This window comes from Coregonus clupeaformis, chromosome 17, assembly GCF_020615455.1.
Source record: "Coregonus clupeaformis isolate EN_2021a chromosome 17, ASM2061545v1, whole genome shotgun sequence".
Classification (NCBI taxonomy): Eukaryota; Metazoa; Chordata; class Actinopteri; order Salmoniformes; family Salmonidae; genus Coregonus; species Coregonus clupeaformis.
In genome coordinates this window covers 44,777,731-44,793,947 of record NC_059208.1, presented here as the reverse complement: position 1 = coordinate 44,793,947, position 16,217 = coordinate 44,777,731, and the positions used below count along the sequence as shown (strand labels likewise).

At 43.7% G+C, this 16,217-nt stretch overlaps 1 protein-coding gene across 1 annotated transcript; it reads right to left on the bottom strand.

Moving 5' to 3' along the window:
* Window positions 1-15,467, bottom strand: LOC121586887 (ubiquitin carboxyl-terminal hydrolase MINDY-1). Its single transcript, XM_041903921.2, has 10 exons — window positions 15,062-15,467; window positions 13,143-14,750; window positions 12,532-12,589; window positions 11,329-11,393; window positions 5,864-6,022; window positions 5,656-5,758; window positions 4,912-5,054; window positions 4,474-4,671; window positions 2,282-2,428; window positions 1-1,431 (listed from the first exon to the last, which is right to left on the bottom strand). Exons 2-10 carry the CDS (start codon window positions 13,860-13,862, stop codon window positions 1,351-1,353), a joined length of 1,674 nt encoding a protein of 557 aa, XP_041759855.2. The 5' UTR covers window positions 13,863-14,750; window positions 15,062-15,467; the 3' UTR covers window positions 1-1,350.
* Window positions 15,468-16,217: the final 750 nt, after the last annotated feature.

Sequence of the window (16,217 nt, the reverse complement as noted above, 5' to 3'; positions counted from 1 at the left end):
TTATATTTTTGTTCAGTATATATTTCCACACTATGAGGTTGGAATAATACTGTTAAATTCTGAAATGTCAGCCTGTGGTGGTGGGATGACATTTTGGCCTGCCTGACATTTGTTAATAGACCAATAAGAACGAGAGTTCCAAACCTCTCTGCCAATAATCGCTAGTTTTCAGTTTTTCCCTCCCACTCAGACCAGTCCTATCAAAATTCTTGCTTGAGAAATGTGTTTCTTTTTGACCATTTTCATTCTTACCCAGAAATGATTTTAAATTGCGATACAAACAGCCGCATTGGACCTTTACTGCAACTCTTCTTCTCTTACTCCCATATAGTCATCTTTAACCCCCCACTGATCTTAAAAGTCATCCACAAAAGATGCTCCAGCAGAACTTCATTGTCCATATCCATTCTCCTTTCGCATAATTCTTCCCTGCTACTAACTACAGCACAGTACACTATATGACAGGGCAATTAAAGCCCATGCTTACTCTAGCAGATAGGACTTTTGGGAACACGGCCCTCAAGGCTATCTCTTCGTTCGTTTGTCGGCTTGCAGAGTCCTCTTCTTGACCCAGGCATAATTGTGCATCGTTCTGTATAGGACAGGAATGTACTCGAGTTTCCATCATGGCGTAAATGCGTCAGATGGCGACTACTCGAGAGTTTGCTTAAAAACAGGGCTTTCTAAGGCTGTGCAGGTGGCGAAAGAGGGTAGCAGAGAGTTGTCTTTGTGCTCTAAATTTAACCAAACTTTTTTGCATATCCTATTTGCAATTTCAAAAGTTGCAGCATCCATTTTAAGATGCATCAGTTGGTCAGAGCTGTAGTGACTGCTTTTTAATTTAGACCTTAACTTTCTGTCCACTTATCTTACAAAGCTGCCTACCTCATTGCCATAGAAACCAAACCAGACCACAGTTACAAACTTCTCTCATATTTCTCAAGGAGGGCAGTGATAGCTGAATAGAAGCAGACGACTGATGCGTTTCATGACTCTACCTGGGTTGTGATGCGTCTTGGATGACTCTCAGCTACTGTAACCCACCAACTTCACTAGAATTCCTCTCTGCTGCCTCAATTCACATTTAGATTATATTCTGTGTTCTAGCGAAGCGGGACTAGTACTGCCACCTCCTGGCCTGGATGCTCAAAGGAGAACAGAGGTGGGGAGGCAGTGAGTGAGCTACAACCTCAAGGTTAGGCTTAGTGTGAGGGGTCGGTTTGGCATTGAGGTGGCAGGGGCACAATCCCCTAACTGTGTGTGTGTGTGTGTTAGGGGTTGGCTTAATGCAATGAAGTGCAGGCTTAAATCAGAGGGAGATCATGGGGACTAGGGAAAGGTTAGGTGTCGCTATAATATGGCACAGTCCGAATCATCCTTTTTCTCCCGTCTCCTCGGACCTCCCGGCTGGGCCGCCGCTTGACCTCTCCCCTGGAAGCAAAACAAACCGTCATACAGTAAATGGACAAGCTTCTATGTAGGACGTTTGTGATGATCAAGGGGACTTTTTCAGAATATATGAATCAAAGATAACAGAAAGTTGTCTTTTAACCTAGTACCAGAAAAGTACAACACTGCACTGTGGTGAGAGAATGCAATGAGTCCTCCACATTTTCTGCTCAAATAAATTGTAGTGTGATGGAAAAAGCACAAGGGGGCACTATTTCTTTACCAATTGTCTATACCAGCAGTCAAACATTTTCAGAGGGGACCCATTTTTTTTGCAAGACTTTCTTGCGACCCCACATCTAATGACAATCTTAAAAATCAGTAAATGTAGATTTTTACATTAAGAAATAACCTTAAATTCATTACATTTTCATCTCTTATCCAAATTAAAAGAAACAAATAAATACATATACTCAATAAAATTGCATTTTTCAAATCTTTCTCAAAAACGTTGTATGTTGTGCAATACAATAATCTGTACACTTCATTTTCTGTTCCTAAAAAATATATAATATTTTTTTTATTTGCGTCCCCACTGCAGTTCCCCCTCGACTCTATACTGTTGTATTGTGTTTATCTTTAATTTATTTTATTTAACTAGGCAAGTCAGTTAAGAACAAATTCTTATTTACAATGACGGCCTACCCCGGCCGACGCTGGGCCAATTGTGCGCCGCCCTATGGGACTCCCAATCACGGCCAGATTGTGATACAGCCTGGAATCGAACCAGGGTCTGTAGTGACGCCTCTAGCACTGTTGAAGTATTGAATTAAAGCCTAGAGAGGGCACTATCTTTCCTTCTAGTAAAAGTCTTGATAGTGTGGTTGGTTACCTGCTGTGCTGGGGCCTGGGAGGGACCTTGTTGTTGTTGCTGCTGCTGGTACTCCTCCTCCTGCAGCCGTCTGGCCAGGTCCAGGTCACTGAGGGGCCCCGGGGCCTCCCCCTGCTGCTGCTGCAGAGACATGGCCACCAGGTAGTCCTGGCAACCAAGCATACACCACGGGGTGAGTGAATGTGTACAGTCGTGGTCAAACGTTTTGAGAATGACACAAGTATTGGTCTTCACAAAGTTTGCTGCTTCAGTGTTTTTAGATATTTTTGTCAGATGTTACTATGGTATACTGAAGTATAATTACAAGCATTCCATAAGTGTCAAAGGCTTTTTTTCAAGACCTCTGCAATCCGCCCTGGCATGCTGTCAATTAACTTCTGGGCCACATCCTGACTGATGGCAGCCCATTCTTGCATAATCAATGCCTGGAGTTTGTGGGTTTTTGTTTGTCCACCCGCCTCTTGAGGATTGACCACAAGTTCTCAATGGGATTAAGGTCTGGGGAGTTTCCTGGCCATGGACCCAAAATGTTGATGTTTTGTTCCCCGAGCCACTTAATTATCACTTTTGCCTTATGGCAAGGTGCTCCATCATGCTGGAAAAGGCATTGTTCGTCACCAAACTGTTCTTGGATGGTTGGGAGAAGTTGCTCTCGGAGGATGTGTTGGTACCATTCTTTATTCATGGCAGTGTTCTTAGGCAAAATTGTGAGTGAGCCCACTCCTTGGCTGAGAAGCAATCCCACACATGAATGGTCTCAGGATGCTTTACTGTTGGCATGACACAGGACTGATGGTAGCGCTCCACTTGTCTTCTCCGGACAAGCTTTTTTCCGGATGCCCCAAACAATCGGAAAGGGGATTCAGAGAAAATTACTTTACCCCAGTCCTCAGCAGTCCAATCCCTGTACCTTTTGCAGAATATCAGAATATCTCCCGAGTGGCGCAGTGGTCTAAGGCACTGCATCGCAGTGCTAGCTGTGCCACTAGATATCCTGGTTTGAATCCAGGCTCTGTCGTAGCCGGCCGCGACCGGGAGACCCATGGGGCGGCGCACAATTGGCCCAGCGTCGTCCAGGGTAGGGGAGGGAATGGCCGGCAGGGATGTAGCTCAGTTGATAGAGCATGGCGTTTGCAATGCCAGGGTTGTGGGTTCGATTCCCACGGGGGGCCAGTATAAAAAAAAAAAATGTATTCACTAACTGTAAGTCGCTCTGGATAAGAGCGTCTGCTAAATGACTAAAATGTAAATGTAAATGTAATGTTTTTCCTGGAGAGAAGTGGCTTCCTCGCTGCCCTTCTTGACACCAGGCCATCCTCCAAAAGTCTTTGCCTCACTGTGCGTGCAGATGCACTCACACCTGCCTGCTGCCATTACTGAGAAAGCTCTGCACTGGTGGTGCCCCGATCCCGCAGCTGAATCAACTTTAGGAGACGGTCCTGGCCTTCTTCACAACAATTGAACCTCTCTCCTTGAAGTTCCTGATGATCCGATAAATGGTTGATTTAGGTGCAATCTTACTAGCAGCAATATCCTTGCCTGTGAAGCCCTTTTTGTGCAAAGCAATGATGACGGCACACCATGGTTAACAAAGGAAGAACAATGATTTCAAGCACCACCCTCCTTTTAAAGCTTCCAGTCCAGACAGAGTGATCTCCAGCCTTGTCCTCGTCAACACTCTCACCTGTGTTAACGAGAGAATCACTGACATGATGTCAGCTGGTCCTTTTGTGGCAGAGCTGAAATGCAGTGGAAATGTTTTTTGGGGATGAAGTTAATTTTCATGGCAAAGAGGGACTTTGCAATTCATCTGATCACTCTTCATAACATTCTGGAGTATATGCAAATTGCCATCATAAAAACTGAGGCAGCAGACTTTGTGAAAATTAATATTTGTGTCATTCTCAAAACTTTTGACCACGACTGTAGTCAAGGAAATGTGCATAGAGTCTGAAATCCTTAACGTCAATGCATGATTTACAGTACATACAGATCTCAAGTTAGGATCACGTTAGACACAGACAGCGTGGCAGTTCTACCCATAAAAAACATTTAAGTATCTAGCTGCAGCATAAGATATGGAGATTGTCTCGGCGGCGCATTAGATACTGCCCACTGCCTCTGGGTGCATCTCAACAGGTATCCTCAAACTGAAAACGGTGGCGGTGTGTGGTGGAGTGGGGGTCACTGACCTGGTCGATCTGTCTCTGCTGCTGCTGGGGCGTGAGGTCGTCGGGCTGTGTCACGAGGACGCTCCTCTGGGGTGGGTGGCACAGGCGGAAGTCTGAGCCGCAGAAGTTGCCGTCGCCCTCCACGTTGTGCAGGCTCTCCCACACCAGCCCCTCCTCCTGCAGGAAGCCCTGGTCTGTCACCAGCAGGTACAGGTGGCCCTGTGGGGTCACAAGGTCAAAGGTTAGAAGGCAGTCACTGAGGGGAGGTGAGCAGCGTTTTAGAGAATGTTGTGCTACTCCAGGTCGCTTGAGGAAAGAACATTACAGAACATGCTACATATCTCTTTGTCAAGTAGAATACAGTCTGTTCTATATATTACATTTCTATCTGCAATGTTCTATATGTTGCACCCTATAGATTGAGCCCTTGGTAAATTCCTTTAACACACACACACGCACCTTGTGCTTTATCATAGTGCTAAAGTGGTTGTTTCTGAAGAATACGGACAGCTCGCCCTCCTTGACTGTAGAGTTGAGTTCACAAAGTCCGTGGTACGACAGCTGGGTCGCTGTGGACTCCAGAAACTGCTCTGCCACCAAACCTGAGACGGAGAAGTATCAGCATAAGAGAGTAAGGGGAATTTTATTTTATTTATTTAACTAGGCAAGTCAGTTAAGAACAAATTGTTATTTACAATGACGGCCTACCAAAAGGCAAAAGGCTTCCTGTGGGGACGGGTGCTGGGATTAAAAATATAAATATAGGACAAAACACACATCACGACAAGAGAGACACCACAACACTACATAAAGAGAGACCTAAGACAACAACACAGCATGGTAGCAACACCACATGACAACAACATGGTAGCAACACAACATGGTAGCAGCACAAAACATGATACAAACATTATTGGGAACAGACAACAGCACAAAGGCAAGAAGGTAGAGACAACTGTCAGTAAGAGTGTCCATGATTGTATTACAGAGGAAACGGCCAAGGGAACATGTATGCTTGTGAGAATGAGAGGGGGAGAGAGAGTACAGAATGCAATTGGGATTAAATTATTAACTTCCCATCAAGACCCTCATCAATAAAACCAGTGTATTAGACCTGGGCTTGAACATAAGTATGCACCACCTGTTGCCCATCAGGACAAGGGTTAGTGACAACTCACATGTATGCCAAGTAATGATTTGTACCTTCACTGACTAGACTGCTGTCGGCCGAATGCTTGTAGTCGATGATTTTCTCTACCAGCTGGTTGTAGCTTAGCTTTCCCACCGCTGCCACCATCTCAGGGCTCTGGAGAAAGAAAATAGGTTTAAACTGAAGCCCAAAACATGGGATTTGGTGCATTAATTGTGAAAGGAGGGCTTTTACCTTCACATGTTCTACAATGTCGCTTACCTGAGGGTCCACCAGCCAGCCATGGTAGAGTGGGATGTCCAGCAGGTCAAAGGCGATACACTCTGGTGTGTACTCAAAGTCTGATACGCCCGTGAAGCGCACGTTGACATCAAGGCCCGTGGACAGCTTTGGTAGAACTGCCATGGCATCGCTCATGTTCTGCGGATTCAAAGATTATTCTTTTTTACTATATATTAGAAAACTACAGATGTTGGAAACCAGGGTTGGGGGTTACTTCTGTTTAGATTACAGTTGATCTAGAGACTGAAGGGAGATTAACTTCTAGAATTGAAGATCAGACCATTTTCTACGAGTATTTTGAATTCATATTTTGAGTTGAGAAGGAATTGAATCGTACTTGCATAAAATGTAGAGTTGGTTGCACAGAAGTCCAGTATCAGCTGTTCCTAAATAATTTTCTCATATGGTTTACACCTCAGTTCCAGTGGCATGTATGGTATGGGAATGAGAATGCTGTACGATAAGGCTAAGTGGATATGCAGGTTAATTTTGTAGTACAAAGTTCACAAGGGTTTCCAAGAGACCTGCACTCTCAATCATATCTGTCCACATCTGTTTTGCCTATCATTTCTTTGTCACTGTCGACTCCTACAATATGGTGTTTGAGTGAACTAGAATCCTCTGAGTTTAGCAATGAATGAACCTAGGTCTGTCCCCTACTAAAAATACATCTTGGTCAACCGGAAGTAGTCTGTTCTTTTGACCAATCAATTGGTCGAAATGTTAAAATGTGTATTTTTCTATATATATATATATATATTGTGACGTCACGAGAGGCTACACAGCTTTCAGCGGGATTGCTCAAGTAGTGCAAGGAGACAAGGTTCAAACAAAACAAGGATTTTATTAAAGGTCTTGGGAAACTAACGAAAGTATAACACAATTCTGTTCTCTGGTGGCTCTTTAAGGGTTAACAGTTCAGGGATGTCTCTTCCACATCCAAAATCATAACTCTCCCTCGCTCAAATAACTTTTCCCCAGTCTTACTGTATTCCACGTTGCAGCTAGTGGCCAACCCAGCAAAACGTCCTTCCAAATGTCCCACACGTATTTCCACAGGTGCATATATCCAAAGGTGAGTATTTCCCAAAGGTAAGTATCTCCAAATCCTTATATTCCTCATGGAAGTGGACGGGCAGCACTCTTGTCCTCCAGAGAGCCCAGCCTGGAGACCGTCTCTCTTCCCTTCAACAAACCTTCAGCTCATCAGCTCCTGATTGGTTTCAGCTGCGTGGGAAGATTGGCCATAGAGGGTTGGAGTTCCCGACCATACCAGCAGATGGAGCCATAGCTGTCTGGGTTTGCAGCCATCTCAGGGGGATGTAACGTCCCTCCAGGACACAGCCTCTCGTGACATCACAATATATATACACACACCCTATTTGTTTAATAAAATCAACTATATGCATTGAGCTTGTCTGATGCTTTAAGCTCACTGTTTTATGAAATATGACACAAATTACTCAACAGGGTGCCAGAGATCAAGATAACCCGAAGAAAAAAACCTTAACCTGTCCTGACCACCCTCCTCCTTTCTCAGATTCTGCTATTCCTCTTCTAAAGTTTCCGGTAATAGGCTACACGAGGAGTCAGCAAACTTTCTCAGGTGGAATGCCAATTTATCTTACCATTTCTACCGATCTGCGTGCCAGTTATGGTTTTCATATGCACATTTTCATGGAACATTTTCATTTCATTTATAATAACGTCTCCGTATATCAAAATCATTGTCATGTGGTTAATCAAATTCGATCCAAATCTAAATGAAAATGATACAAACCTAAAAAGTAACTTCTACTGCCCACTAGGCTATGTAAAAATAGCCTATAAAGCAAACAAATAAAAACATTGCAGCCTGCAGGTAGAAAATATCCTGATAAAAAAATGCATGGCCTGTCTGCAATGAACTTGAAACATTGTATCAACTATTAGCTTAAAGCTCCTTGCAACATTGTATAAATATTCAGGGCCCTCAGTTTCCTGCACAAGTGAGCTCGGACAGACACAGCTGTAGGCTATTTGCGCAAGTGATAAGAAGTAATCAGGTAGGCCTATTTTATGACGTTTCCACTGGATCAGAGCATGACATTTTTCCCTTTCACGCTGAGTGGTTATCGAAAGGGAGAGAGCTGGAAAGACTTAAAATACACTGCTCAAAAAAATAAAGGGAACACTAAAATAACACATCCTAGATCTGAATGAATGAAATAATCTTATTAAATACTTTTTTCTTTACATAGTTGAATGTGCTGACAACAAAATCACACAAAAATTATCAATGGAAATCAAATGTATCAACCCATGGAGGTCTGGATTTGGAGTCACCCTCAAAATTAAAGTGGAAAACCACACTACAGGCTGATCCAACTTTGATGTAATGTCCTTAAAACAAGTCAAAATGAGGCTCAGTAGTGTGTGTGGCCTCCACGTGCCTGTATGACCTCCCTACAACGCCTGGGCATGCTCCTGATGAGGTGGCAGATGGTCTCCTGAGGGATCTCCTCCCAGACCTGGACTAAAGCATCCGCCAACTCCTGGACAGTCTGTGGTGCAATGTGGCGTTGGTGGATGGAGCGAGACATGATGTCCCAGATGTGCTCAATTGGATTCAGGTCTGCGGAACGGGCGGGCCAGTCCATAGCATCAATGCCTTCCTCTTGCAGGAACTGCTGACACACTCCAGCCACATGAGGTCTAGCATTGTCTTGCATTAGGAGGAACCCAGGGCCAACCGCACCAGCATATGGTCTCACAAGGGGTCTGAGGATCTCATCTCGGTACCTAATGGCAGTCAGGCTACATGGAGGGCTGTGCGGCCCCCCAAAGAAATGCCACCCCACACCATGACTGACCCACCGCCAAACCGGTCATGCTGGAGGATGTTGCAGGCAGCAGAACGTTCTCCACGGCGTCTCCAGACTCTGTCACGTCTGTCACGTGCTCAGTGTGAACCTGCTTTCATCTGTGAAGAGCACAGGGCGCCAGTGGCGAATTTGCCAATCTTGGTGTTCTCTGGCAAATGCCAAACGTCCTGCACGGTGTTGGGCTGTAAGCACAACCCCCACCTGTGGACTACGGGCCCTCATACCACCCTCATGGAGTCTGTTTCTGACCGTTTGAGCAGACACATGCACATTTGTGGCCTGCTGGAGGTCATTTTGCAGGGCTCTGGCCCTCCTTGCACAAAGGCGGAGGTAGCAGTCCTGTTGCTGGGTTGTTGCCCTCCTACGGCCTCCTCCACGTCTCCTGATGTACTGGCCTGTCTCCTGGTAGCGCCTCCATGCTCTGGACACTACGCTGACAGACACAGCAAACCTTCTTGCCACAGCTCGCATTGATGTGCCATCCTGGATGAGCTGCACTACCTGAGCCACTTGTGTGGGTTGTAGACTCCGTCTCATGCTACCACTAGAGTGAAAGCACCGCCAGCATTCAAAAGTGACCAAAGCATCAGCCAGGAAGCATAGGAACTGAGAAGTGGTCTGTGGTCACCACCTGCAAAACCAGTCCTTTGGGGGTGTCTTGCTAATTGCCTATAATTTCCACCTGTTGTCTATTCCATTTGCACAACAGCATGTGACATTTATTGTCAATCAGTGTTGCTTCCTAAGTGGACAGTTTGATTTCACAGAAGTGTGATTGACTTGGACTTGTTGTTTAAGTGTTCCCTTTATTTTTTTGAGCAGTGTACATTGAGGAGTTATTGTCATTCTCAATGGATGTAAAAACAGACTTTGTTCGCTTGCTGTTTGAGGTGAAGATCCAATTTGTAAGTCGCTCTGGATAAGAGCGTCTGCTAAATGACGTAAATGTAAATGTAATGTAAATGTGAAGAAAACATTACTTTGAGAAACTCCACAGCTCATTAGTGGTAGTGCATTAAGCCAATCAGAAATACTATCAAATCCCCGAATGGGCACATTTATATGCCTACATCTGCGAGCAGGCCAGGTAGCCTATACTACTACTTCTATGCGTAATCAGGTGCGTGTCCTTACTCAACATTGACAGGTGCGCTCCAAACAAAAGACAATGACTAAATTGACAAAACTCGTAAATGGAATGAAATAAAACAAAACTTGTTTCTCACAAGTGTAGCATAGGTTGTGCGCTCAGCAAACAACGTGTCCACTCCGACAATGAGAACGGTAAAAGACTGGAATAATAATATATCGAATGCATTAACAGACTTTACCGTAACCAAACACATATTGTAGACTAGAAATTATAGGAATTATTGGTAAATATACTACTGGTGATATAGCCTATGTAATGGGGAATTGATAGACACTAACAATCAAACGCAAACAATTCACACAATGAAGTTATGAAACAATGAATGTGCACAAATTGGTGGGAGGGAGCGCATTCTGGAGAGAGACGTGCATTGTGCAGCCACACTCCCCTTCTTGGACTGTGCCATCCCCGCGGCCTCCGCAATGGATTAGTCTCGGACTCCACAATGGATTAGGTTCAGAGATGGGCGCGAATAAGACCGGTGTCTCGTGTCCCATAAAAAATATATATATATATTTGCTACTGCTCGACAAAAAAATACAAAAAATGTCGACCAACAGCCTATCGACCAAACAATCGACCAGTTGAATAATTGAGGTCAGCTCTAAAGGAACCAGATTGTGGAACACAACCACAGCTCTGAACAACACATGTAACTGAGCTTTCAAGTGTCAGAGCCAGGTGGTTGGATCATGGTGCTTACAACATCCTGCATGCCGCATATACTGAATAGATGGGTTGACTGTAAGTCACTTTGTATTAAAGAGCTGCTAATGACTATTAAGTGAATTGGCTGCATCCACACAAGTCCTACCTTGCCACCTATTTGTTTTTGAGGCTTACACCTTCCTGTACATGTTGATACAGTCCAGTATTTGTTTATCCTTGTTGTTCCCTAAGCTCATTATTAACTTACTCTAGTGGCAGCTGTTGTGGCTTAGCACTGATGACAGAGCTGCATTTACTGTAAGAACAGCTCCCTGCGTGGCTTCTGCCTCTGCAGTGAACTCCACTTCCCCTTACAAATGTGTCACTGTACCTTACACCCAACCAAACACACACACAATTATGTGCACACAGCTACAAAAAGATAGACCAGTGGCGGCTGCTGAGGGGAGGACGATTCATAATAATGGCCGGAACGGAGCAAATGGAATGGCGTCAAACACACGGAAACCATTTGTTTTATGTATTTGATAACATTTAACTTATTCCGCTCCAGCCATAACCACGAGCCCATCCTCCCCAATTAAGGTGCCACCAACCTCCTGTGAGATAGACACAGACAGACATGCACCTGCAGACGTACACGTCCAAACACACATGCGCACAGCTCCGAAAAATGTTCAGACAACACAGGCAGAGTGTCATAAATAAGCCAAGTGGACAGACGTCTGTTTGTGTGTTAAATACAGAGGTGAGTTTACCTGCTGAAAGTTGAGCTCCATTCCCTCAGCCTTCTCCCTGGGTTTGATGGACAATACACACTCTCCTGTGGCAGAAACAACAGAAATACTAATTGCGGGAGTATAAAAACAATGGGTAATGTGGTTCTCAGACAGCGAGTGACCAAACAGAAATGCGTGTTATAATATAAAGTGCCTTCAGAAAGTATTCATACCCCTTGACGTATTCAACATTTTGTTGTGTTACACCCATCTACACACAATACCCTATAATGAGAAAGTGAAAACATGTTTTTAGAAATTCTAGCAAATTTATTGAAAATGAAATATCTAATTTACATCAGTATTCACACCCCTGAGTCAATACATGTTAGATTTACCTTTGGCAGCGATTACAGCTGTGAGTCTTTCTGGGTAAGCCTCTAAGAGCTTTGCACACCTGGATTGTACAACATTTGCACAGTATTCTTTAAACAATTATTTGAACTCTGTCAAGTTGGTTGTTGAGCATTGCTAGACAGCCATGTTCAAGTCTTGCCATAGATTTTCAAGCCGATTTAAGTCAAAACGGTAACTAGGCCACTCAAGAACATTTAATGTCGTCTTGGTAAGCAACTCCTGTGTATATTTGTCCTTGTGTTTTAGGTTATTGTCCTGCTGAAAGGTGACTTGTTAAGCATATTTTTACTCCTGAACTTATTTAGGCTTGCCATAACAAAGGGGTTGAATACTTATTGACTCAAGACATTTCAGCTTTTCACTTTTAATTCATTTGTAAACATTTCTTAAAACATAATTCCACTTTGACGTTATGGGGTATTGTGTGTGTAGGCCAGTAAATCTAAATTGAATCCATTTTTAAAATTCAGGCTGTAAAACAAAAAAACGTGGAAAAAGTCAAGGGGTGTGAATACTTTCTGAATAGACTGTATTTCTCCATGGTAATGGTCAGAGTTTACTGCTTTTCCAATCTGCTAGATCTTTCAATGACTTAAGCCCTTGGCTCCTGGAGCATAGGGCCAGTGATGATCTTTCATTTACAGCCTGATAATATGCAGTCTCTTTAGTTACTCATATTTTCATGCATTGGTTGCATTTTCATATGTGTCGTGACAACCTCAATGTAATGTATGAAATGTGTTGTTTACTGGAAGTTACAAAGCAATAACTTCAGTGTAACAAAGTCTGTATGGAAGTGCAGTTAATAACTTCCTCGTTTCTTACCAAGGTGAGCCATCAGGTCCTCTGTGGTGATTACTTCTGTCTGGGCAGGTAGCTTGGCCTGAGGACAAATCACACAAGATTTTAATTCGTAAGTACTTTTCTTGACCCATGTTCATTAAACAATAGATTCTCTGAAGCTGACATCCTGCCATTTGTGAACATAAATTCTGTGTTGCTCAATTTTGAAAGATGTTAATGGTACAAACAGATTATAGGATTCAGAAGGCCTCTAGAAACGTCCCTCCCGCCTGTGTCATGTCACTAATTCTGGCCTGCATACACACCTCTGATGTCATCCTCAGAGTGTGTCATCCTCACCCTTACTCTCAGTCACCTTAAGAAGGCCAATGAAGTCCCTCAATAGTAAAAGTGCATCTCAATAGTCTAAAGTGGCATCCTCTCTTTGGCTCCTTCCATTGATCTGCACTGATCTGAAAAAATAGACCAGTGAATTCAAAATCCCCCAATAGTCCTACAATATGGTGCTTTACCATATCATATGTTTTGAGATCAGTGCAGATGAAGTAGGCCTAAAGCCACTTAAGACAATAGAGATGCATAGTCATGGACCCCATTAGTCCCATATAGCGGTTTCTACAGTCCGACATTACCTTCCAGCGTAGAAACAGGGTGTTCATGATGGCCAGCAGGGGACAGGGCCCGTTCTCACTCTGTGTGATGATTGGTGTCTTCTTCTCCTTCCAGGTGATCCATTTCACAAAGTAGTAGGCCGGCATCATGGGCTCTGGGTCCGGGGCGGCGGTGGCTCCTCCCGTGCCTGCGGCTGCAGCAGCGTCAGCCAGGACGTCATCGGCCAGGCAGGGGACGTCAGCAGAGGGGGAGCGGCCCTCGATGCCCAGGGCAGAGTAGGATGACAATGGCTCGTCATTCCCTGTGTTACCCTCGGTGAACTCCAGGCTGGGGATGGAGAAGGAGGCAGAGTCGGTGGTAGCAGACTGGCTATGCTCGTCCGACCTTCCAAACGTGGCCTCTGAGCTCTCCCCGTTCCCTTCTGTCAGAGTTTGGCTCTGCGGGGTGGATTGAGCGTCTTCTGTTGTGCTGTTTTCAGACATGGCGGTACACGTGGCGGTTGGTGTGAGTGCGGTTTTCCTGTGTTTGTCAGAACCTTCTGCTTCCATAATTGGGGTCTTGACTGATGGGACTTTGGTGGAATCTTCATGGTCCAAGGGCTCTGCTTTGTGGCTTTCTTTAGCCACAGAGGACCCTGGTGTAAGGCCGCCCTCTTCAGAAATGGCCTCTGTCAGAGAGCAGTCATCTTTGACAACGCTCAGGAGATCTCCTCCGACTATCTCGGTGCCAGAATCCGCCATAGCTGGGCAATGTTCAATGTAGCACTTAATCAATAGAAAATAAGGCCAAGTCGTCGGTAAAGACTACTTCTGGCTTAGGCTGTATAAGCATAGAAAAACAAACTCAGCCCTTTACATTAAGTATATTCACGGCTTTAAAAGTTGGCAGTGACCTTCTAGGTGAACCTTGAGGGAAATCTACTCGACAAGCAGTTCCCTGGTATTCCTGAGTAACAGTGTCCTTAGTTTGCAAAACAGGGTTGATGGACGGCTACAGCAGAATCCACAGACGCTCTGTCGGTTATGTCATTCAGACTGTAAGACAGAGTGGATTTCATACGGCCTTAGCTATCTACTTGCACATTTTCTTTCAGTTCAAGTGTGGGGTGTCAGATAACAACTAGGTTACCTTTATGACATTGCACATGGGCTTCTGGTAAATTTAGTGAAAGTGTAAAACTCTACAAGCTTTCCTCTAACAAAAGATAATGCTCTTTACACAAAATATATATATATGTAACCTTAACAAAACTACAATTATCTTACAGATAATTTTCAGCACTGCCTCTGTCCATTATACAGTAAGATATCTACAGCTCCCTGACAGATAGGTTTGGTTTCATAGCTTCTGGCAAGCTACATCTGTAAATTATAGCAAAGTTATCTTTGGGGGGAGGCAAAACTTATCTGGTTATAAAAGTTGTGTTTTTCCTGACTATACAAGGGAATACACCAGAAAGATGGACAAGTGACAAGGGAGATGGAGCTGGTCAAGCTTGTCCCTTGCCTCGTGACATGAATGACTCAGTATGTTTTTAGGATATCAATGCGGTATGGTTGACTTCTTAGCCTCGTCCCATTATATCAGCTGGAGAATTCGAGTAACCATATTCTTAAATTGTACCAGACCTGCAAGTAAAAGATCAGTCAGTGAAATAATAAATTGTTCTCTAACAACACATATTCTTCTTCTAACAATGTTATAGGACTGACCCTGGGGTTGACAAACTACTGAGAATGTAACGCTAACTATAAAGCCGGTCTAGAAAATGTTGCTTCTGTCAAGCAACACCAGAACTGGCTACTGTCCTGTCCTATAGACTCATGGTGATGCTCAGAAGTTGATAGCGCCCATCACTACCCGGGAACGAGTATCTTGATGATGTTGGCAGCTTGTTAGCTTGCTAGCTAGCTGACCAGCAGAAAATAAAACAACCTACCATGAAGCCAGTTGACAGCGTAAATGGCAACAAAAAAAAGTCGTGAAATTCAGCCTGTTGTTGGTCCAATAAAGAGCGAATTTAGATTTTTACGAAAAGATACTGACTGACTTGATCACGTTATCGAGCTTCGCTGGCTGACAACGGCATACTATTTACATTCCACGGTCTCTTCGTTCGCAATCTTGTATTCGCTTACTCCACTTTACTTAATCTACTACAGTCTGTAAACAATGATGTCACGAGCTGCATTAACCACAGGGGGGAAACTCATTTTTAGATGTCATGCACCAAGCTACATACATACAATTCATTTAGTACAATATGCAAACCCAAAATATCTCGGAAAAATAGAAAATACTCAGCAAATATGCAAATTCATCAAACTCCAACTACATTAAATGATTGTGAATGTAATCTTCATGGGGACACAAGTGGTTGGAGGAGAGAACTGCAAATATACTGGTAGTGTTCATGAGCGTCATATCTCCTTGTTGTGCAGTGTGCAGTACTGCAGAGACGAAAGTCTAAAATGTGTGTTTAGTGTATATTATATGTGACATATAAAGACGATAAACACCTGCTCTCATTAATGAGGGAACTGAATAAAATAGTATAATCGTCCAATTCCAACACAGCTTCCTTTCTTCCATGTCTTGTTTTGACCATCATTCTGATTCTAAAAGTAGGATTTGTGTTGGTAAAATGTAAAATACATATACAAATTCTGGAAATATGTTATGTTGATATTGTCATGAGTTGAAAAGTATGGGACACACAGCTCTGGAGGGGCTTGCTTTTTGGGACTACTCCACATGTGACGTCACGAATTTACCTGCGTAAACACACCCACTTTCGAGTGATGGGCATTCCGAGTCTTTTCAGTGAGCTGGCTCATTTGGCTCTGTTCCAAAATGACCTTTCGTTCAGTAGCGCTTAAAAACGTGCCTAAAACCATGAAAAAATTGCACATCTCCAGAGTTGTGAGAATTTGATGACTTGAAACTAGACTTGATAGAAAATAAAATAACTTGAGACTTGACTTGGATTTGGAGTCTCAATACTCTGGACTCGACTTTGACCTGAGACTGATGACTTGAAATTATCTGGCCAGGTTTTGTAATGTTTGGTCACTCATTTTGTGGCACATAGTTTA